The sequence below is a fragment of the Bufo bufo genome, chromosome 4, assembly GCF_905171765.1.
Source record: "Bufo bufo chromosome 4, aBufBuf1.1, whole genome shotgun sequence".
Lineage (NCBI taxonomy): Eukaryota > Metazoa > Chordata > Amphibia > Anura > Bufonidae > Bufo > Bufo bufo.
In genome coordinates this window covers 250817485-250841696 of record NC_053392.1, presented here as the reverse complement: position 1 = coordinate 250841696, position 24212 = coordinate 250817485, and the positions used below count along the sequence as shown (strand labels likewise).

Here is a 24212-nt window from a genome sequence, read left to right as displayed (position 1 = left end):
GCCTGCCCTATGGCCAGTGAATTGTCCGAACGTGTGTTTAGCACGGCAGGGGGGGTGATCACAGACAAGCGCAGCTGCCTGTCCACAGCCAACGTAGACAAGCTCACGTTCTTTAAAATGAACCAGGCATGGATGCCACAGGCCTTGTCTGTACCTTGTGCTGAGTAGACAAGTATACCGGCCGCACCCAGCCATTGTTATACTCCAACGCACTTTCTCTTTGCGTTCTCTTTTCGATTTCCCAATGTTTTGGGGCCTTCCCAAATTTAAAGTAAATAAATGAAAACTAAAAAACAAAAACAGTCTTGGCTATCTCCTCCTCCTCCACCTCTACCGCCACTTCCACATCTACCGCCTCCTCAACCTCCTACTCCACTTTGACCTCCGCCTCCTGGTTCAAGATTTAATATTTTAAAAAAATAATCTATTCTATGTTATTTTAAGTCATTTCCCAATCCACATTTGTTTGCAGGGCAATAGTCCTGCTTTTAACCCCATGTTGCTTCCTTTTGAACCCCTCTAGCCCTTACTATGACAATTTTACAGCCATTTCAGTGCACCAAAGTTCGGGTCCCGAACTCAAACCCGAACTTTGACCTGAAGTTTGGGCGAACCCAGCCATCCATGGGTCCGCTCATCCCTAATCATTAACGATTCATTGTTATTTGATTATTGGAAGATGTGGTAAAGTTGAGCTGCCAGCAGCAAAAGAAAGTTATGCACAATATATATGTGCGCAATTATATTATATTGACAACATTTACCCTTAAGGAAATCTTATCCATAACGTTATAAGGACAATTTGAATAGATGAGAAATATATATTGTGGTAAAGTCCTGGAAGGGGTTTATATCCCACCCAGGTTCCTCAACTGGGTGAGGTAAGTAAAATCCAAATGGCTTCAGCAAACGTAGTTGCTAGAGCTATTTTTTGTTAAAGTTCAAGGGCTAAATTTTATTTGGACTGGGAAAGATAGGTTTGGTAGTGGGACCTCCCCAGTCCACCTGTATTCCAGGGCATGTATTTTCCCCTAGCCTGTGGGATCCCAAGGTGTAGTTCCGCTGGGATCGTTAGGGGGAAATAAAAGCATATCCCAGGCTGTCAGTGTGAGAAGGAGGTATGCCTGGAAAAAGCCTAGGAATCTGGCTGCCTTGCTGGCTAGGGAAGCCTAAATCATGGAGTGTGATCTGCGCTCAATAGGTGAGCTAGAAACTAATTTGTATTAGCTAGAGCCCAGATGGGCAGGAGTTTATTTTGTTTAGTTTATGTTTTGGTGAAGCTGGAACTTCATCTTACCCAGTGAGTTATAACTGGGTTCAGCTGTAATTGCCTAAGTGCCATAAAATAAAGCATCATTTGGACTTTAATTCTGTTGTCTGTAAAGGAATCTGTCATCGCCGCCCTGCTTGAGAGAGCAATCCCTTACAATATATACTTCAATAGGGGAATGATAATCATGAAAATTGATTCTTGAATGAATAAGGCTACTTTCACACTCGCGTTTTGGGTGGATCCGTAACGGATCCGTTACAATAATACAACCACATGCATCCGTCATGAACTGATCTCAATGGGAGACGGATCAGTTTTCTATTGTGCCAGATTGTGTCAGAGAAAACAGATCCATCCCCATTGACTTATATTGTGTGCCAGGATGGATCCATTTGGCTCAGTTTCGTCAAGCGGACAGCAAAACGCTGCAGGCAGCGTTTTGGTGTCCGCTTCCAGAACAGAATGGAGACTGATGGGAGGCAAACTGATGCATTCTGAGCGGATCCTTTTCCATGCAGAATGCATTAGGGCAAAACTGATCCATTTTGGACTGCTTGTGAGAGCCCTAGACGGATCTCACAAACGGAAAGCCAAAACGCGAGTGTGAAAGTAGCCTAATCTGGATTAAGCAACATAATTAACCATTTACTGTTATCCCAATCATGAACATTGGTTGGATGAATTAGGAATAACAATTTATTAATTATCTACATAGTAACATAGTATATCAGGCCGAAAAAAGACATTTGTTCATCCAGTTCGGCCTGTTATCCTGCAAGTTGATCCAGAGGAAGGGAAAAAAAAACTGTGAGGTACAAGCCCCCACTTAAGGGGGGAAAAATTCCTTCCCGACTCCAATCAGGCCATCAGAATAACTCCCTGGATCAACGACCCCTCTCTAGTAGCTATAGCCTGTAATATTATTACACTCCAGAAATTCATCCAAGCTTTTAATGAACTCACCATCACCATCTCCTCAGGCAGAGCGCTCCATAGTCTCACTGCTCTTACTGTAAATAATCCTTTTCTATGTTTGTGTACAAACCTTCTTTCCTCCAGACGCAGAGGGTGTCCCCTCATCACAGTCACAGTCCTGGGGATAAATAGATGATGGGAGAGATCTCTGTACTGTCCCTTGATATATTTATACATGGTATTTATATCTCCCCTAAGTCGTCTTTTTTCTAAAGTAAATAAACCTAATGTTGATAATATTTCAGGGTACTGTACTTGCCCCATTCCAGTTACTTTAGTTGCCCTCCTCTGAACCCTCTCCACCTCTGCTATGTCTGCCTTGTTCACAGGAGCCCAGAACTGTACACAGTACTCCATATGTGGTCTGACTAGTGATTTGTAAAGTGGTAGGATTATATTCTTATCACTGGTTTCTATGCTCCTTTTGATGCAACCCATTATCTTATTGGCCTTGGCAGCAGCTGCCTGACACTGTTTTTTACTGCTTAGTTTGCTGTTTATTAAAATTCCTAGGTCCTTTTCCATGTCAGTGTTACCCAGTGTTTTACCATTTAGTATGTACGGCTGATTTGCATTATTCCTTCCCATGTGCATAACCTTAAATTTGTCAGTGTTAAACCTCATCTGCCACTTATCTGCCCAAGCATCCAATCTATCCAGATCCAGCTGTAGCTGTATATTTTCCTCTTCCGTGTTAATTACTTTACACAGTTTAATGTCATCTGCAAAAATAGATTTTTTGCTGTGCAAGCCTTCTACAAGATCATTAATAAATATATTGAAGAGAATAGGGCCCAATACTGACCCTTGAGGTACTCCGCTAGTGACAGTCACCCAATCTGAGTGTGTACCAATAATAAGCACCCTCCGTTTTGTATCATTGAGCCAATTACTTACCCACATACAGATGTTTTCTGGCTATGACATTACTTAATTATTTTAGGATACGGGGGCGTATGCCATCTGGTCCTGGCGATTTGTCTATTTTAATCTTTTTAAGTCACTGTTGTACTTCTTCCTGGGTCAATTAACATGATTAATCTCTTCTAAAATAATGAATCATCTAATATCTGGAATATACAATATCATTGATTTACTTTTGGGTACGTCTTATTTTTGGATATTTTTTATTTTTTTATTATTTGCATTATATATCTCACAAATAGAAATCATGTTTATATGTGTTTCATTAGGTACCATCTAACAACCAATGTGTTTATATATATATATATATATATATATTGTTGAGGAAGGGTTGAGACGTATGCATATATATCCATGCATGCCTGCAAACACGTGCGGGCATGTATGGTATATATATGCATACATTAACCACCGCATCATGGGGTGATGTGCGCAGATGTGCCAAGCATCTGCGCACATCTGCCCATGGTGATCCCCAGGGGCTCATGGTGGCTCCTGTGGGAAATATGTGGTCCCTGGAAGCTGTGCCCCCTTATAATCCCCCTTATATTAGTATATATATGTGCCCCCTTATATGTGTCCCCTTATAGTTAGTATATATTTCCTGTATGACCGTGTATATATTGGCCCTGTATGGCAAGTGGGGACATATGCATGTCCCCTGTATGTGATGCCCCAGATATATGCGAGGGTGTGTGTATATATAGATATGTGTGTATGTATTTGCACACGTGTCTATGTATATACACTTATGTCAGCATGACAGTATGTATGTGGGCTTATTGCTGCCCATTTATACCCCCGGTTTTGTATGTGTATGTGTTTATAGATGTGCCCCAAGCATCTGTGGATATATATATGTATATATGCAATTCCAACTCTTATCTACAGAGTTGTTTAGAGAAAAACTTGTGCTGATAGCCTGTAGGATAACAGCTGATTAGCATCTAGTCCCCTTTTGTTCAGGCCCCATACAATCAGACTCTCTGGCACCGTTCGTGAGAGGGCCTTCTAACCAGAGACATCATAACCTGTTTTCCACACCTCTGCCCCATGGCCATGCCCATTACTCCCAGCATTTTTGGGACTAGGGGGGAGGACTAAGGCACACTATGATGTCACATGCCTGAGGAAGGAGGAGGGGGGCTGGTTTTGGGCTATAAAGCCCCAAGCAGGGCAGAGGCGCGGTCTCTTGCAACCAGACTAGAATCAGAGACACATGGGAGAAAGCAGCTCCATGATGACCACCGGGAATGCTGGAAGGATTAAGTATCAACCTGTGTAGCCCCTACCTACCCCTCACATCCCCTTATTATCACCCCTGGTCCTGTAACCCCTACCCTTGCCGTGTTACTGGACACCCTGATCCCCCAAACCCTTGCCTTATTGTATCCTTGTTTGTACCCCTGATCCTGTGCCACTGGTTCCCTGATCCTGTGCCCCTGATTGTATTTGTGGTTCAGTTACACCCCCCTGATAACCCCCACTGTATCTCACCCCTATTACTGTATTAGTGTCTGTGGACTACATACACTCCTGTAGTGCCGTGTAACCCTTTCCCTACTCTGATTAACCCCTGGTGGTAACCCCTGCTCAAACCCTGCCACCCCCCCCCCCCCTCACTGTACACTTGCAGGGTATTTACCCTTGCATTGCTGTACAGTTCTGATATTATCCCCATTGTTAACCCTTTGTGTTTGTGGTCGGCTTACACCCCTGTAAGGCCACCATTAACCCTCGGCGTACCCCATAGGGATAGTATAGGACTAGGTGGGGTGGGTTGTTATAAACTTGTATGTGTGAACTGTATAGTTAGTTGATGGGTGGAATTGGGAATGTGTAGTGTAGTTTAGGATTGTATATTTAGTGCTGTATTGTTAGTGTATTGGGTGCGTAGTGTATTGTAAGCAATAAATACTGTGTTACTTGTAACTATCTGTGTAACGTGTAGTTATTGGCGATAGTTAGTTAGTAAGGCGCATGCAGCTAGCATAGTGATTAGTGTAAAGCATAGCAAAGGTATTGTGTTATTATTATATAAAGGTATAAATGGGCGGAGTCATCAATAGACGGCTCCTCCCATTTAGGAATATTAATTATTGATATTTGCATAAATATTGGTGATTAATATTCCCCCTTTACATTGGCGAGTCAGGCCCACTGCTTAGATTTTGAAATCTGTGTTTGGTTTTGAGGTTAGAGGTCGGTCATCCTGTGAATTGTCAGGCAAGAGAGACGTGGTCAGCGGTCTGAGCGTCTAGGACCTGATAATTCGGACAGGTAACGCGACTCTTCCTTACAGCACCAAGCGTAGATCAAAATCTTTAGCAGAGAATCTATAATCTGTTCTGTGAATTAATATTTTGCTATTTGCTTTGCAAATCACTGCATCGCTCAAGTGATTGCGAGGGAGAAGATGGACGCTCAGCAAACGGTGAGTATGGACTTCCCCACGCTGCAACACTTGAGCAGACACAGCACATTTAACTCCATCCTCCCAACCACATACAAGTCAGCAGAAATGCTGTGGTCCGATTTGTTGGAACAGGCTTGCAGTTATGACAAGCTTTGTGTGAACAAACGGATGGTGTTGAACAAGGCCACCAAACGGCTTCAGATGCTGGCCAAACTCGTTCATACGTTTGAGGCTAGCATCTGTAAGCCAAAGGAAGTGGTGCTGGTGTCTCAGTCAACGGAGACAATTCCTCCGGCCATTCACTGCCAGTGCTGTACCAGTAATTCGGACCAGGTTTCGGCATTGCGGGCACAGCTGGCAGAGAATGTGCAGTCTACTGTTGACCGAGATGCGCAGGTGACTAATATAGAGTCACAGTTAGTAGAGCAGCAGAGGCAGAAGGAGGAAATTGAGGCTAAGTTGACTCAGTCTTATACTGAGGTCAAGGCCTTCAAGGAGCGGACTGCCTCTACTGACGTGACGGTAGCCAAATTGAAGGCTGAGGTTGCTGTAAGGTCCCAGCTAATGTCTGGCATGCAACAGGTTATCACCAAGTTGGTGCCGGCCCTTTCTTTTTCCGTAAAGCCAGGGTCGGAATCTCCCAAAACGTTGCCCTGTGCAGGGCCACAAGGGGGGAGAGTAGTCTGTGACCGGTCTAATCATCAGGTCAAGCCGGTCCAGACTAACAGAGATTTTTCCCAGACTTTGGGAAAAAGAACTGTCGTGAAGAGTGCGTCCCTGAGGATGGAACAATTCAGGAGAAGGGAGCACGGCTGCAGTGTAGATGGACCTGGGCCATGCAGAGCAAACATCAGATGTTTTGCATGTGGTGGCCTAGGTCACATAGCGAGACACTGCAAAACAGATAGGAACATAACACACAGGACAGGAAACCAAGTCACGTGTTTCAGGTGTGGGAACAAAGGACACATTGCAAGGAATTGCCCTTGTGCAAGTAATTGCAATGTGTCCAACAGTATCATCCAGGTAACAAATTGTGCAGTGGGGTCTAGTCAGCCTGGCCATAACGGGGTTACCTCTCGGCAGCATCACCAGCTGCTGAGGGGTCAGAGTGGCCAAGCTAGGCTAGGCAACATTTGACACCCCTGTACTATTTGTTACACCGTTTGTTCCCTGTGTATGTCCATGTTGTGTGTTTTTGTTATCTGTTTGTAAGTTTTTCTTGATGTTGATGGTGGTAGTCCTTGTCTACGGATGTGTTCTACCATGCTGATTTATGTAGTTGTAAGTCCAGTCTGCTGTCTTTGTTTCATTCTGTGTCCCCTTGGAGTGGAACAGTGTTATACTGTGGATCGAGAACGTATAGGTTCGCGAGCAGATAATATCACACGGGAAATCCTGCTGATCGGGAGAAGGCATAAGGACCTTCTCCATGCAGCACACAAAGGATGATGTGATATTATTCTGGGCAACCAGGGTCTCAGATCGATACAGATAGTGCTGTTGTGCTCCAGGTTTTCGGTAGAGCTGTGTTACACTGGGGACTGGGGCGGACAGACAACATTGGTGTAATGTTGTGCTGCGCACTTAATTCTAGTCCGAGCAGGTAGCACAGCTCTGATAGGGATTGGACGCAGAATGTTTGGCAGCAGAGTGTGGACTGTGTTCTTGTGTGGTGGGGTCCTGGGGAGCCAGGGCATGACTATGCCATTGGTTCTGCGGGCCTCCACAAGGCGGGATCACAGGGGGAAATCAGCCTGGGTACACATGAGTGGACAGGGATACAGTGCCATCAATAACAAGATGGTGCTTGGTCCACAGAACTCCAGTTATCCTAACCTAGTAGGGTGGCCATCCTTATCTGTTGGTGCAGAGGGATGTGTTGCAGAGGCGATCCTCTGAAGGTAAGGTGTTCAGACACCAGTGTTGGGATAACGAGGTGTCATGTGAGATAAAGGGCAGCCCAATACCTTTCTCTACCCATGGGTCAAAGGTATTGGTGCTGGGAATTTTTACATTTAATTCCACTGTTAGGGGAGAAATTCCCCTGGGAGCGCCTGGTATTTTCTTCTGCCATAGGTGTGATTTAATATGGAGCAGAGGAAAAACCCAGATGACGCCACAGAAGAGACCAGCTATCCCCCCTGACACTCTTGTGAGGCTCCAGAGGATCCCACTGGTTTTTGGCAACCAAGCGACCTCTGTTCAGAGGTGTTCTAGAGATGGAGGACTGTGCCACAATCCAGCGGGAGCATTATCTCATGCTCTGGAGAAAGACTTGGAGACGTTCGGGTGGAAGAGCTTATTTTACGATCGCTTGTTTCACCCAGTGAAACTTCTTCTGGTTCTGGTCATCGTCATATCGGAGGGTCAAGGGACTTATTGACCAAATACACCAGAACCAGACAGAACTTTACAGAACTAACCGGAGGAGGAGGCTCAGGACATAACTCCAACTTTGTCCTGTAGCCAAATATTTTATGGACACTTTGTTTCCTATGAGGGTTCGGGACGTATAACATGTACTACCCTGAAACCCCATAGCACATTGTATTTATATATATATTGTTTATGTTTGTTGGTTGATTGTGTACCCATAGACACTCTAGGTACAAATGTGTGACAGCCTATACCCAGGGAAACTCGCCCAACGCATTGCGGTGAGTTATAATTTGGCTGTACACATTTGCATCCTATAATCGTTTCCCATTGACACGGGGGTCTGTGACCTACCTGTGTCTTTGGAGGTGTAGAGAGTTATGCCAGGTTGCATGAGTCTCTATGGGTACACACATTTAGTGGAATTTGGTGGTGTTGGGAGGGATGTGACATGTATTTTGTGTGAATGGGGATAAGGTTAGGTCACGATAGGAACAGGCATCCTTTGTTTGCCATTTGCCACCTTGAACCCTGTAACGGTGAAGTTCTTAAGGGAAGGGCTGGATGTGTAGTGTGACGGAGGTGTTCTCCGCAGTAGAATTTAGGTACTATGACATCACCGCTTAAGAGTTTGACCTGCCTGGTAAAGACCTATTAATCTGTCCACGGGAGAACCGCACCCATCAAGATGGAAACAGACGTTGGATAGAAGAAAGTTGGGACTGAGGTTGTGAGGGTGAACCCGCTCCAGATGCCTTGGAGGCGGGCCATACCTGAAGATCGGCAGAACTACCGAGAGACTGTGGGGGTGTGGCCACTCCAAAGTGGGGGTGGCCGACACCAAGAGACTGTTAAAGAAAGGCCAGTTAAAGACTGTAAGGGTGAACCCGCTCTAGAATTGGGGGGGACGAAGATACCTGAAGATCGGCAGAATTACCGAGAGACTGTGGGGGTGTGGTCACTCCAAAGTGGGGGTGGCCGACACTAAAAGACTGTTAAAGAAAGACCAGTTAACCGAGAGACTGTGGGTGTGTGGTATCCTAAAGATGTCAAGAAGAAGACGGTGTATCCTGTGGACGGAGGAGTAGGTTACGGTGAAGGGCAGGTCGGAGGAAGCTGGATTAGGAATGTCTAAGTACCTAAAGATCAGTGTGCACTACAGTTCTTCCTGAACTTCCACCAAAGATGGTGTTGAAGGGGGGCAAATATATCTCAACCCGTTCCCCCAATATATTGTCGTATTATATAGTCCGACAACAGGGGGATTGTTGAGGAAGGGTTGAGACGTATGCATATATATCCATGCATGCCTGCAAACACGTGCGGGCATGTATGGTATATACAGTCATGTGAAAAAATTAGGACACCCTTTGAAAGCATGTGGTTTTTTGTAACATTTTTAATAAATGGTTATTTCATCTCCGTTTCAACAATACAGAGAGATTAAAGTAATCCAACTAAACAAAGAAAACTGAAGAAAAGTCTTTTCAAGATCTTCTGTAAATGTCATTCTACAAAAATGCCTATTCTAACTGAGGAAAAAGATAGGACACCCTCACATGTATTCCCTCTTAAATTGGCTCAGATCTCACACAGGTATATCACACCAGGTGCACATAATTAGTAGATCGTTACTCTGCATGTTGAATGAGGCTTGCCCTATTTAAACCTCAGACATTTAGTTTGGTGTGCTCCTGACTGTTGAAGTGAGAGTGAGCACCATGGTGAGAGCAAAAGAGCTGTCAGAGGACTTCAGAAAAAAGATTGTAGCAGCCTATGAGTCTGGGAAGGGATTTAAAAAGATCTCAAAAGATTTTGAAATCAGCCATTCCACTGTCCGGAAGATAGTCTACAAGTGGAGGGCTTTCAAAACAACTGCCAACATGCCCAGGACTGGTCGCCCCAGCAAGTTCACCCCAAGAGCAGACCGCAAGATGCTAAAAGAGGTATCCAAAAACCCTAAAGTGTCATCTCGAGAACTACAGCAGGCTCTGGCTACTGTTGATGTAGAAGTACATGCCTCTACAATCAGAAAGAGACTGTACAAGTTTAACTTGCATGGGAGGTGTGCAAGGAGGAAACCTTTGCTTTCCAAGAGAAACATCGAGGCCAGACTGACATTTGCCAGCGATAAAGTTGACAAAGACCAGGACTTCTGGAATAATGTTCTTTGGACAGATGAGTCCAAAATTGAATTATTTGGACACAACAACAGAGGACATGTTTGGCGTAAACCAAACACAGCATTCCAAGAAAAGAACCTCATACCAACTGTGAAGCATGGAGGTGGAAGTGTCATGGTTTGGGGCTGCTTTGCTGCAGCAGGACCTGGTCAGCTCACCATCATAGAATCCACGATAAATTCTACTGTGTATCAGAAGGTGCTTGAAGAACATGTGAGACCATCAGTTAGAAAATTAAAGCTGAAGCGGAACTGGACCATGCAACATGACAATGACCCAAAACATACTAGTAAATCAACCAAAGATTGGCTGAAAAAGAAGAAATGGAGAGTCCTGGAATGGCCAAGTCAAAGTCCAGATTTGAATCCCATTGAGATGCTGTGGGGTGACTTGAAAAGGGCTGTACGTGCAAGAAACCCCTCAAACATCTCACAGCTGAAAAAGTTCTGCATTGAGGAGTGGGGTAAAATTTCCTCAGACCGATGTCGAAGACTGGTAGATGGCTACAAGAACCGTCTCACTGCAGTTATTTCAGCCAAAGGAGGTAACACTCGCTATTAGGGGCAAGGGTGTCCTATCTTTTTCCTCAGTTAGAATAGGCATTTTTGTAGAATGACATTTACAGAAGATCTTGAAAAGACTTTTCTTCAGTTTTCTTTGTTTAGTCGGATTACTTTAATCTCTCTGTATTGTTGAAACGGAGATGAAATAACCATTTATTAAAAATGTTACAAAAAACCACATGCTTTCAAAGGGTGTCCTAATTTTTTCACATGACTGTATATGCATACATTAGCCACCGCATCATGGGGTGATGTGCTCAGATGTGCCAAGCATCTGCGCACGTCTGCCCATGGTGATCCCCAGGGGCTCATGGTGGCCCCTGTGGGAAATATGTGGTCCCTGGAAGCTGTGCCCCCTTATAATCCCCTTTATATTAGTATATATATGTGCCCCCTTATATGTGTCCCCTTATAGTTAGTATATATTTCCTGTATGACCGTGTATATATTGGCCCTGTATGGCAAGTGGGGACATATGCATGTCCCCTGTATGTGATGCCCCAGATATATGCGAGGGAGTGTGTATATATAGATATGTGTGTATGTATTTGCCCACGTGTCTATGTATATACACTTATGTCAGCATGACAGTATGTATGTGGGCTTATTGCTGCCCATTCATACCCACGGTTTTGTATGTGTATGTGTTTATAGATGTGCCCCAAGCATCTGTGGATATATATATGTATATATGCAATTCCAACTCTTATCTACAGAGTTGTTTAGAGAAAAACTTGTGCTGATAGCCTGTAGGATAACAGCTGATTAGCATCTAGTCCCCTTTTGTTCAGGCCCCATACAATCAGACTCTCTGGCACCGTTCGTGAGAGGCCCTTCTAACCAGAGACATCATAACCTGTTTTCCACACCTCTGCCCCATGGCCATGCCCATTACTCCCAGCATTTTTGGGACTAGGGGGGAGGACTAAGGCACACTATGATGTCACATGCCTGAGGAAGGAGGAGGGGGGCTAGATTTGGGCTATAAAGCCCCAAGCAGGGCAGAGGCGCGGTCTCTTGCAACCAGACTAGAATCAGAGACACATGGGAGAGAGCAGCTCCATGATGACCACCGGGAATGCTGGAAGGATTAAGTATCAACCTGTGTAGCCCCTACCTACCCCTCACATCCCCTTATTATCACCCCTGGTCCTGTAACCCCTACCCTTGCCGTGTTACTGGACACCCTGATCCCCCAAACCCTTGCCTTATTGTATCCTTGTTTGTACCCCTGATCCTGTGCCACTGGTTCCCTGATCCTGTGCCCCTGATTGTATTTGTGGTTCAGTTACACCCCCCTGATGACCCCCACTGTATCTCACCCCTATTACTGTATTAGTGTCTGTGGACTACATACACTCCTGTAGTGCCACCGTGTAACCCTTTCCCTACCCTGATTAACCCCTGGTGGTAACCCCTGCTCAAACCCTGCCACCCCCCCCCCTCACTGTACACTTGCAGGGTATTTACCCTTGCATTGCTGTACAGTTCTGATATGATCCCCATTGTTAACCCTTTGTGTTTGTGGTCGGCTTACACCCCTGTAAGGCCACCATTAACCCTCGGCGTACCCCATAGGGATAGTATAGGACTAGGTGGGGTGGGTTGTTATAAACTTGTATGTGTGAACTGTATAGTTAGTTGATGGGTGGAATTGGGAATGTGTAGTGTAGTTTAGGATTGTATATTTAGTGCTGTATTGTTAGTGTATTGCGTGCGTAGTGTATTGTAAGCAATAAATACTGTGTTACTTGTAACTATCTGCGTAACGTGTAGTTATTGGCGATAGTTAGTTAGTAAGGCGCATGCAGCTAGCATAGTGATTAGTGTAAAGCATAGCAAAGGTATTGTGTTATTATTATATAAAGGTATAAATGGGCGGAGTCATCAATATACGGCTCCTCCCATTTAGGAATATTAATTATTGATATTTGCATAAATATTGGTGATTAATATTCCCCCTTTACATATATATATATATATATATATATATATACAGTACAGACCAAAAGTTTGGACACACCTTCTCATTCAAAGAGTTTTCTTTATTTTCATGACTATGAAGGCATCAAAACTATGAATTAATACATGTGGAATTATATACATAACAAACAAGTGTGAAACAACTGAAAATATGTCATATTCTAGGTTCTTCAAAGTAGCCACCTTTTGCTTTGATTACTGCTTTGCTCACTCTTGGCATTCTCTTGATGAGCTTCAAGAGGTAGTCCCCTGAAATGGTCTTCCAACAGTCTTGAAGGAGTTCCCAGAGATGCTTAGCACTTATTGGCCCTTTTGCCTTCACTCTGCGGTCCAGTTCACCCCAAACCATCTCGATTGGGTTCAGGTCCGGTGACTGTGGAGGCCAGGTCATCTGGCGCAGCACCCCATCACTCTCCTTCATGGTCAAATAGCCCTTACTTTCAAAGTTTTCCCAATTTTTCGGCTGACTGACATTAATTTCTTAAAGTAATGATGGCCACTCGTTTTTCTTTACTTAGCTGCTTTTTTCTTGCCATAATACAAATTCTAACAGTCTATTCAGTAGGACTATCAGCTGTGTATCCACCTGACTACTCCTCAACGCAACTGATGGTCCCAACCCCATTTATAAGGCAAGAATTTCCACTTATTAAACCTGACAGGGCACACCTGTGAAGTGAAAACCACTTGAAGCTCATCAAGAGAATGCCAAGAGTGTGCAAAGCAGTAATCAATGCAAAAGGTGGCTACTTTGAAGAACATAGAATATGACATATTTTCAGTTGTTTCACCCTTGTTTGTTATGTATATAATTCCACATGTGTTAATTCATAGTTTTGATGCCTTCAGTGTGAATCTACAATTTTCATAGTCATGAAAATAAAGAAAACTCTTTGAATGAGAAGGTGTGTCCAAACTTTTGGTCTGTACTGTATATATATATATATATATATAATTGATAGTTGATCAATTCTTTTGCTACGATAATTGATTATTAGAGTTTTTTATATGTATTTTATATTTTAATTTATGTATTTTATTGTTTTAACCTATTGTTTATTGATATATTAAAATATGAATTCTTAATGCAGTTCCGGGTGATTGAGTGCCTGTTAGTATTTCTATATAGTTATTAATTCAATTAAAGGCTGTGGGGTAGACCTAAAACAGTGCACCCCCAACCAGAAATTAAGACGGGTGAGCCACTATACCTTTTTTTAAATTTTTTTATTAATACATTTCAGAAAACTGATGGCTTGTGCCGAGCCAAGGTTGAAAGTCCGAAGCCGTCATTGCTTCTCTAAAAAATCTGTACTAACCCTGCTTACGTAAGTTGAGCAGAATGTGGGCCAGTCCTTGAGCCTGTCAGTGTCTGGTACACTTCACGGCAGCACCGATGTGTGGAGCTATAACTATGGTCAAGGACATTATATGTCCTTTATGACCCACTGGGTAAATGTGGTTCTTGCCCAAGCACACCAGCAACTTGGCCAGGTGATGGCAATGCTGCCTCCACGTTGTAATGCTGCTATTTCTGCGCCAATGTCCTCCTCTGCCTCCTCATCCTCGACCTTGTCCTCAGCCTACACTGCAGGCACAGTTCTGAGTGGTCCTCCAGCATACCACCTATGCAGAGCACGGCAGTGTCACGCTGTTCTGCACCTGGCCAGCCTGGACGATCGGAGTCACACCAGGGAGGAACTGCACCATGTCATCAACCAAAATATCAAATGCTGGCTGTCTCCTCACTAACTAAAGATCGGAACCATGGTCACCAATAACAGGGAGAACATTCTTTTTGTGCTGCGTCAAGGAGGGATGACCCATGTGCCATGCGTGGCACATGTCTTTGATCTGGTTGTAACCTGGTTCCTTAAGTCTTCCACCCAACTGCAAGAGTTCTTGAAAATGGCCAGAAAACTGTGCATGCTCTCCAGTCACTCTTACTGTGCAAAACATGCCCTATGCCTTCCACTGCTTTGACTGTTGGGGAAGGGGGAACAGCATCAGCTCCCTCAGCAGTAACTTGAGTCTCAAGTCTCTGATTAACACGTTTCTTCACCCGCCTACTGAAGAAACCATCCGGCAGCAGCAGGATATGGAGCAGAACCTGAACCAGCAGGTGGTGGCATACTTGGACTGCACCCTGTCACCCCATTCCAAGATCCCCTGGACTACTGGGCAGCCAAACTTGAATTGTGGCCGCAATTGGCCGGGTTTGCCCTGGACAAGTTTTCCTGCCTGGCCAATAGTGTGTCATCAGAGCAAATTTTTTGTGTGGCGGGGGGTATAGTTACCCCAAAGAGAACTATATAAAGAATAATCAAGCATGGATCAGCCAGGATTTCCACACACCAGTGCCTGATGCACAGGCCTGGCTCCAGGTTCATGTGGGCCCTTGGGCAATAAATCCCAGTGGGCCCCCTTGAGGCATTTTTTTACATTCACATGTCCCCCTGTGGCTCCCACACAGTATAATGACCCCCTACTGTCCCCTATACAGTATAATTACCACTAGTGGCTCTTCACACAGTATAATAACACCCCCAATGCCCCCCACACAGTATAAGGACCCCCAGTGGCCCCACACACAGTATAATGACCCCACAGTTGCCCTCTATTCAGAAGAATGACCCCCAGTTGCCCCCCCCCCCATCCAGAATAATGACCCCCATTGGCCCCCACACTGGGGGTTATACTGTATGGAGGGGGCACTGGGGGTCATTATACTGTATAGTGGTCACTGGGGGGTCATTATATTGAATGGGGGCTCTGGGGTCATTATACTGAATGCAGGGTCATTGGGGATCATTATACTAAATGGGGGGCAGTGGGGGTTATTATACAGTGTAAGGGACCCTCACAGTGTAATGGCCCCCCAGTGGCCCCCTTGCATACCTATCATTGCTGGAGCGCAGGGGAGCCGGCAGTCCTGTCATTCACTAACTGCAGCTCATCTCCCTGCACTCCTTCTCTCTTCAGGCCCACTGCAGCAGTGATACACACGGCATGACGTCACTGCTGGGCCAGGCCTGGAGGAGAGAAGGAACTGTGCAGTGATGTAGCTAGAACTGACTGGGCCCCACAGCAAATTTTGCACATGACGTTTTTCCTATCGGTTTCATGTATACAAATGTGCACCACTCCACGTTTTTGTATCCTAAAGAGTCCAGTAAAAAATGCATACGTTAACGTATATGTTTTGTTACAATGGAACTCTATGGCGAACGATTGTCACTGTATGGCATCAGTCTGAGGCATCTGTTATTAATGTATACATTTTTTGTATACATTAAACGAATGGCAAAAATGTAATGTGAACCCAGCCTTAGTGTCAGAATAAGCACCAGTACACAACGGAGCAGCGGGGCGGAGAGGGGAGGCCGCCATGTACTGACTGGTGCTGCCTGGTCCTGGTGGTCAGGGATGAGGACTGTGTCTCCCAAGGATCATTATCTATATAAATACAGGGCACAGTATAATACACTAGAATCTGTATACTATAAAAATATTAGCCCTACCCTGGAATAATAATACAATTAGGGGGTCATTTATTAAATAGAAATAAGTCTATATTAGGAGTATTTCTGACACAGATTGTGGTGCAAAGGTCCTTAGCACTGCAATCTGCAACTTTTCCCCACTCATGCTAGATCTAAAAAAGGTGGCGTGGGCAGGGAAGGGGATGCAGTTATTGCCATACAGTTATTGGAAACCACCACCATACAGTGACCGGATAACACTGCCATACAGTGACCAGATAACACCTCTGTACAGTGATCGGATAACACTGCCATACAGTGACCAAATAAAATGGTATAAGGGGGCACAGTACAGGGAATGACTAGAGGCACTGTAAAGGGTGTGGTAAGAGGGCAAAATGAAGGGTATAAGGGGGCACAGTATGGGGTAGGGGGGGCACAGTCACATGACCCTGTAGTGAATGTGGTTCAGACACCACCATAATGAGAGGCAGAGGAGTGAGACAGGGGCCCGGGGCCCTGGATGGACAGGAGGGGTGGACACAGCAAGTAGGTGGAAGGGGCTCTGAGGGGGATTCATATAAGAAGTAGTGGCCGGAGGTCTGTGCAGGGCAGCAATAGGAGATAGGAGGGTGGAACAGGAGCTCTGGATACATGAGGGAGGAAAGGAGACAGCAGAGGCTCCATGAGGATGAGATAGGACAGAATATGAAGGCGGGGGGTGTCATGGAGGCAAACTGCTTAATGAGGCAGTAAAACAACTAAATAGCATTGAAGCTGCTGGTGTACAGCATCCAGCAGCAGCTGGGAGAGTTCTCACATCACATTTCTTTTTTAAAAATGTATGCATATTCGGAAATGGTACGAATAAAAATTACAGACTGAGCAGCAAAAAAAAAAAAAAAAACAGCCCATAGATGGAAATATGAAAAAGTTATAAGTGTCGGAAATAAAAGTTTTTCTTTTTTTTAAAGGGGTTGTCCGCTTTATTTATATTGATGATGACCTATCAGGATAGGTCATCCATATCAGCGGGGGACCGACTCTCTGCACCCCCACCAATCAGCTGTTTGCAGAGAAAGCAGGTGCCGTCCCTTCATTGTTTACGTGCTAGATGTTGCAACCGTAGCGGTGAGCATACGTAATTACACTTAAGCTGTCCCTTTGAAGTGAATGCAGTTCCAACGGCCGCGGGTAAACAGTGACGAGAAGGCAGCGCTCTTTGAACAGCTGATTGTTGGGGGTGCCAGGAGTCGGCAACCCGCTGATCTGATATTGATGACCTATCTTGAGAATAGGTCATCAATAGAAATAAAGCGGACAACCCCTTTAAGTATTACATCATAAGACAAACTGTAGAAAATTGGTATTAATGTCATTGTACTTTAATTAATTGTGCTGTAATTAATTGTAATTGCATCACATTATACTGTGTACAATATTAAATGGTAGCATTAGAAAGTATAACTTTTCCTCCAAAAAACATTCATTCGGCTATGTAAACGAAAAAATAAAAAAAAGTTATGGCTCTTGGAAGGTAGGAAGTAAAAAAAATGAAAATGAAAAAAAAAAACAACACAATGGCTGCATCAGGTATGGGTTTAAATTCAGCATAAAAATCTCTACAAATTTTTTTTTTTGGGACTGAACTGAGTGTACACAGTGAAACAGAACCTGGGGGAATGGATTCCCCTGTACTCCTCCCTGTCAAATGAGGGGTTGTCCAGAATTACAAAGACATGGCTGTCTTCTTCCAAAACACCACCACCCCTGTCCATAGGTTATTGATGGTATTGCAGCTAAGCCCCATTCACGTCAATCTGGGCAACCCCTCAAACTTTTATTGTTGTGTTCAGGTCTCAACACCTCAGACAGTACGTCATCTTCTGCAGTTTTCATTCTCCCGATTCACTGGTCCATCAACATTTGGGAGAATAAAGACATTGAATGATCACTTCTGGCTATGCTGCTGAATGAAAAATACTCCATTAGGCCTGATAAGCCTTGTACCCAATAAAGTTACTGACATTTGATATTAGATCTTTTGGAGTCTTTATTTCCAGCAGCGGCACCAGAAGTAATCCTACATTGTTTCTATAAACTCAAATCATCAACAAAATCTTTTGGGGCTCTAATGGCACACCATGGAGCACATACTGTATATAATCAGGTTACCATATTATCATCATATTGCTAAATATGCATTTGCACTTAACTCCTCGGAAACCAAGCATGTTGGTTAGGCAAGACCTGTATTTTTTGAAGCCATGCTGGTTATCAGTTATTAATTTAATCACAGCTTTATACTTTTGCAGCTCATCTCTTAGAATACATTCAAATATTTTACATACACAGATATCAAACTTACCAGTTGGTAGTTACATGTTTCCAACTTTTTACCTTTCTTAAATATTGCTACCATATCAGTCATCCTCCAGTCTTGTGGCACTGCCCCTGTTACACGAAAGTCTAATGGTCTATCAATTAGTGAGCTTAATTTCCTCAGTACCTATGGATGTATGCCATCTGGGACAGGAGCTTTATCAATACATAATTGTAGCTGTATTTCTTCTTGTGTTAACGCAGTGATATTTGACAGAGACCTTTGTTTATTACCCCCCTGAATGATAACTGGCAGCTCACTGTTTTGACTGATCTTGGTCTGCAATTTCTTCTCTTAAAGGGAAACCACTTGAGAACCTGACGCTACAGATGGATTTCATCTGGTTACTTTTGGGGCTGCTGTTATGTTTGCTCAGCATCAAAATCATCAACATTTATCGAACTGCAGCATTATTTCCCCCTGGACCAACTCCGCTACCATTCATTGGAAATCTTTATGCAATCCAATTTCAGCTTCATCATAAGAAGCTAATGAAGGTACCAGTAAAATTAGTCAAATGTGTGATTAATTGTATTCATTTTTATTGATTCTGTATCCTTTCTTACTAAGAAAAAAAAAAATCTGATTTGATGAGAGTAATAAAAAAGAAAATAAAGTCACCGTAATTTTTGGAGTTTAAGAGGCACCCCATGTTTAGACAAACAGAAAATTAGAAAAAAATATTTTCTAATTATTAAAGAGTCACTGTGTTTTCAAAAACAACTTTTGATATTTCATAGAGAAGTATCAAAAGTTGTGATCAGTAGGGGTGAGACTCAGTGATTGATAGAACAAGGAGAGGTGATCACTCTCTTTCCTTCCTGCTGGAGACTAGCTCAATGGAAGTCTATGGGCTTGTCTTGATTCCATTCTCTACAGCGAGGAGAGAGAGTGTGCAATAGGCAAGCGCTTCTCTCTTCTCGTTTTAGCGATCGGTGGAGGGGGGTCTCAGTACTCAAAACCCTACCAATCAAGATGTATCAAAAGTTATTTGAAAATTCAGTGCCCGTTTAAACTTGTTCTGATGGTTTAATAACGTGGAGGGATCAAGATCACGAATAGAGCTGAGCGAAGCTTTAAAAAATTTGATTCGGACGGTTTGCCGTATTTTTCTGAATTTATTCGCGGCGAATTACGTTAAAAAACGGCTATTTCCGGGCTGCAGAGATCATTTAGGGCTAGGGGTGTAGAACACTGTGCCTTGCAGCAACACGCATAGGGAGCCTGCTGTGGTAGTGAAATAATACTGTGAGTCAGTATGACATGCAGATGACAGGCATCGCTCTTAGAATCGCTGCACACTTCACTTATTTGGGCAGTCACGGGCCAAAACTGACCAAATAACTGAAGTATCAACTCAGCCTTAAAGGTTGATGCTAGCTTTAAGAAGAAGCGCACTCCTTTTACACCCTCGTCAGCTGATTCCACATAGATGTCTACAGAACCTGTTCTATTAAACTCTTATACAAGTAGAGCCTCCCTGACAGAGTGGAGGGGGTGTCAGCAGTAAGTTTGTGTTGAAGTCACTGATTAATTTGCCCTTCCTCTGATCCGTCAGAACAATAAGCAACAAAAAACGGATCCTGTCTGTGGAGAAACAGATTATAAATCTATCTACCCATATGATTACAACCTCATAACAGACACTTTTAAGTAAGGGTCTTACCTTTGCGCCAGTCCCTCAGTGCGACAAGTTCCTTTGGATCAAGGATATAAATCTTTTTGCCCGGAAATTAGCCCTACACAAAGTACACAAACAAGAACAAAATGATGTACGCAAGACATTTGAAAATGAAAAAAGATGTGTAGAGACTCTAGAAGATCTATTGAAAGAGAGTGAAGGGCATCAGATTATCCCGGATCCACCCTTCTCAACTTTAAAACCTAAATCGAGGATTACTCCGAATTTTACACAATTTCAAGAGATAGAAACTTTTGTACACCTCGTGACCCAAGATATAAAATCCCTAAAAATGAGGAAGGGTCACATAAATTCTAACTTGAGTAATCAGGAACATGAAGCCCTAGAGACCCTAAAGAAAAGTGGAAATATAATAATAAAACCGAGTGATAAGGGGGGCAACATAGTCATACAAGATAAAAATGACTATGTAGAGATGGTCCTGAGACTTCTAAGAGATAGGAAAACTTACAAAGTCTTATCTCAGGACCCCACAAAGGTTTATATGAGTGAACTAAAAAACTTCCTCACAGATGCACTCCAGGCAAATATCATCTCCAAGGATGAATACCAATATCTGTTTAATAAAAATCCTACCATCTCCACATTCTATGCCTTACCAAAGGTACATAAGAATAAGAAACCCATCCCCGGTAGACCGATAGTTTCAGGGAATGAAAACCTGACGCAAGCTCTGAGCGAATATGTTGATCAAATAATGAGACCTTTTGTGACCGCCTTGCCCTCATATATTAGGGACACAAAAGATTTACTTTTAAAAATCAATGATATCACTGTCACCCCTAATATTATTCTAGCAAGTCTAGATGTCGAGTCACTTTATAGTAATATTCAGCACTCTTTAGGAATACACGCGGTGGAATCTTATCTGAATACAAAAAGTAAAAATTTTCAAAAACATAATGAATTTGCTTTATTAGCACTTAGATTTATTTTGGAGCACAACTATTTTATGTTTCAGGAACACTTTTATCACCAAATAAATGGGACTGCGATGGGGACGTCATGTGCCCCGACGTATGCAAATTTATTTTTAGGGTGGTGGGAAAATAATTTTGTATTCACGGATGAGATGTCGTCATATGTCTGCCACATTTTATTTTGGGGCAGATATATTGACGACATTCTCATATTATGGGATGGCGGTCACATCCTTTTTCAGGAATTCGCTCATAGACTTAATAATAACAATATAGGGATGAGATACACCTTTGAGGTCCAGAATGAGGAGATAGTTTTTCTTGATCTCAAAATAAAAAAATCAGAAGATGGTCATCTTGTTACTGAGGTCCACAGGAAAGCTACTGCAACGAATAGTTATTTACACTGGAATAGTTGGCATCCACTCCCCCTGAAAAGAGGAATACCAATAGGCCAATACCTGAGGGCACGCAGGAACTGCTCGGATGAAATGGCCTTCGGGAGAGAGAGTGAAAAACTTTTCCAGAGGTTTAAAAGGCGAGGTTACCCGACTAGACCCCTGAAGAAAGCTTATAATAGAGCCAAGAGCATGAATAGGGAAGACCTATTGAAAACAACAATCCATAAAAAAAGTGAAGTCATCAGGTGCATTGGAACTTTTGATGGATATAATGATGAGATATGCCGTATAATTAAAAAATACTGGCATATAATACGATCTGATAGAGATCTAGGGATGGTTCTCACCCCATATCCATCCATAACATACAGAAGAGGTCCGAATTTAAAGGACCAGCTGGTCCATAGTCACCTGATGGAAGAAAGAACTCAACTTACCAGCAAAAAGGAGAAGTATAAGGGGTCATCACCATGTGGGAACTGCTCCTTTTGCAAATATATACCTCGCATCAAGAGATTTACGAACCCTGGAGACAAGAAAGAATATGAAATTAGGCAATTAATAACATGTAGAACACAAGGAGTGATATACATAGCTGCCTGTCCATGCCCGAAATTGTATGTGGGTAAAACCATACAAGAGCTGAGACGTCGAATCTCTGGACATCTAAGCACCATTGAAACAGATAAAGACACCCCTCTGGCCAGACATGTTAAATACATACATGGGAACCAGAGTTCGATACTAAGATTCTGGGGAATAGAAAAGGTATCCATGGGACCAAGAGGTGGTAATCTAGACAAAAAACTGTTACAATGTGAAGCCCGTTGGATTGACAGATTAAATACGATGAGTCCTTATGGACTGAATGAAGGGTTTTCATTCACGGCATTCATCTAGTATTAGATTATATTTGTATATAAAAAGGAAACCTAGTAGACTCAATTATTAGTATATATAATTTAATGGATAAAAAACAAGGAATTAAAGGAAGATTTTAGAGAAAATTGCTCTGGCCAATTACCATCTCGATCAGTGTTATTTATAGGATTTCCACAGGGCAGTGTGCATGCCTTAGTCTACATTATATAAGAGCAAAGTGTATATTAATAGGTCAAAGTGGGGATCGGGATTATATGGGGGTACATTATATTCAGTATTATAGCAATAAGCTTTGGGAATTGATTTGATTGGTATATACTGAAGGACACAAAAATTTAATATCTGAGATAATAGCAATAATATCTCCCCTAAATAGGATGACTGTGACATCCTTTATGAGTATACTGTATCCCCAGCCTCTCCCTCCCTACCCCTTTTTCCTCCCTTTCCCTTCTCCTCTCTGGAAAAATTGTATGAGTTTACACTTACATACTGCAGTTCTCCCAATCCCTAAGTGAATAAAATGGATAATAAGTGCAACAATCCAGGAATACTGCATGAATTTACATCTACATGCTGGAAGTCGCCTATATCCCTATGTAAATGAAATGGATAATAAGTGCAATAAATCCCTTTAATACACAGGAGGTGAAACACACCCTGTAAAATCTCCAAAAATAGGGATACTAAATGCACCCAAAAACATAGGTCTGGGAGAGTCCTGTAGAATTCTGTCAACTGACAGACTAACAGGCGGCACATGCGTAGGAGGAATTCCTCAGAGATACAATTAGAATATGGACGCATGTACCTTGATCTTAACCTGGTGAAATAAGTGGAGAGGATAAATGGATCTCAAGAATGGCTGAGTGTGGACGCATGCGCATAGACATCTGTATCGTGGGCTTTAAGCAATTCACGAACTAAGTATGTAGGCATGCGCAGTAGGGATAACCTGTGGGCAGGCGAAGTGGTGAACAGTGCGCACGCGCCTATACTTAGTGCCCGTGCGGTGAATCTACCTCAGTGAGACAGGTCCCGGAACGGAGAGGATAAGGTAAAGTTACAAGTTCACACGCAGGCGCACACTGGCTATTAACACAGGTTAGTTCGTTACTGACTGTGTACCAAATGGATTTCTATTGGCCAATCCTTATGACTATCAACAGATCGCCGGCGAATCATAGGGGATATGGCTAGACAACGACCCACCCATATGATATATAAAGGTCAAACTACATGGCGATCTTGTTGTTAGTAGCTCCTTAGCCCCTGAAGACGCCACATCGGTGGTGAAACATGTCGGGGGAGCTGCAAGTTTAGGTTTTAGAGACAGTGCAGTGTGCTTGGAGTCCGGCCCCCGGAGTGCTGCAGACACTGGGTTAGCCGAGACAAATAGTTACGCTCTATCCTCAAGAGGAATCAAGGGATAAGAGCGACACAGACTCGATCCACTCTGATGCAGGATTGACGGAGATCTACATCTCAGGCTTGGGCTGTGGATATTCCTGTCAAACTGAAGCAGGGCAATACAACTTGATCAATCCCTCAGGACAGAGTTGTAGATATACAAAGGATAGAGACTGCAAATATAAGCAGTAATAACAAATCAAATAGAATCATTACTGTCACCAAGCACCATAGCACTGGAATTTTATATTCTTTTTCTTTTCTATTTTCCCGTAATTTTTTAAAGAATATAAAATAAATGTTACATTTTAAAATAGACCTTAAACGGGAACCTAT

The 24212-nt window shown here is 43.2% G+C and overlaps 1 protein-coding gene across 1 annotated transcript in view; it reads left to right on the top strand.

The window, feature by feature from the left end:
* Positions 1-24212, top strand: part of LOC120998035 (cytochrome P450 2J5-like) — a 270926-nt gene that overhangs the window by 11030 nt on the left and 235684 nt on the right. Inside the window, exon 2 of the mRNA XM_040428475.1 lies at positions 18862-19058. Coding sequence (XP_040284409.1) covers positions 18891-19058 — 168 coding nt within the window. The 5' untranslated portion in view covers positions 18862-18890. The remainder of the gene's footprint in view (positions 1-18861; positions 19059-24212) is intronic.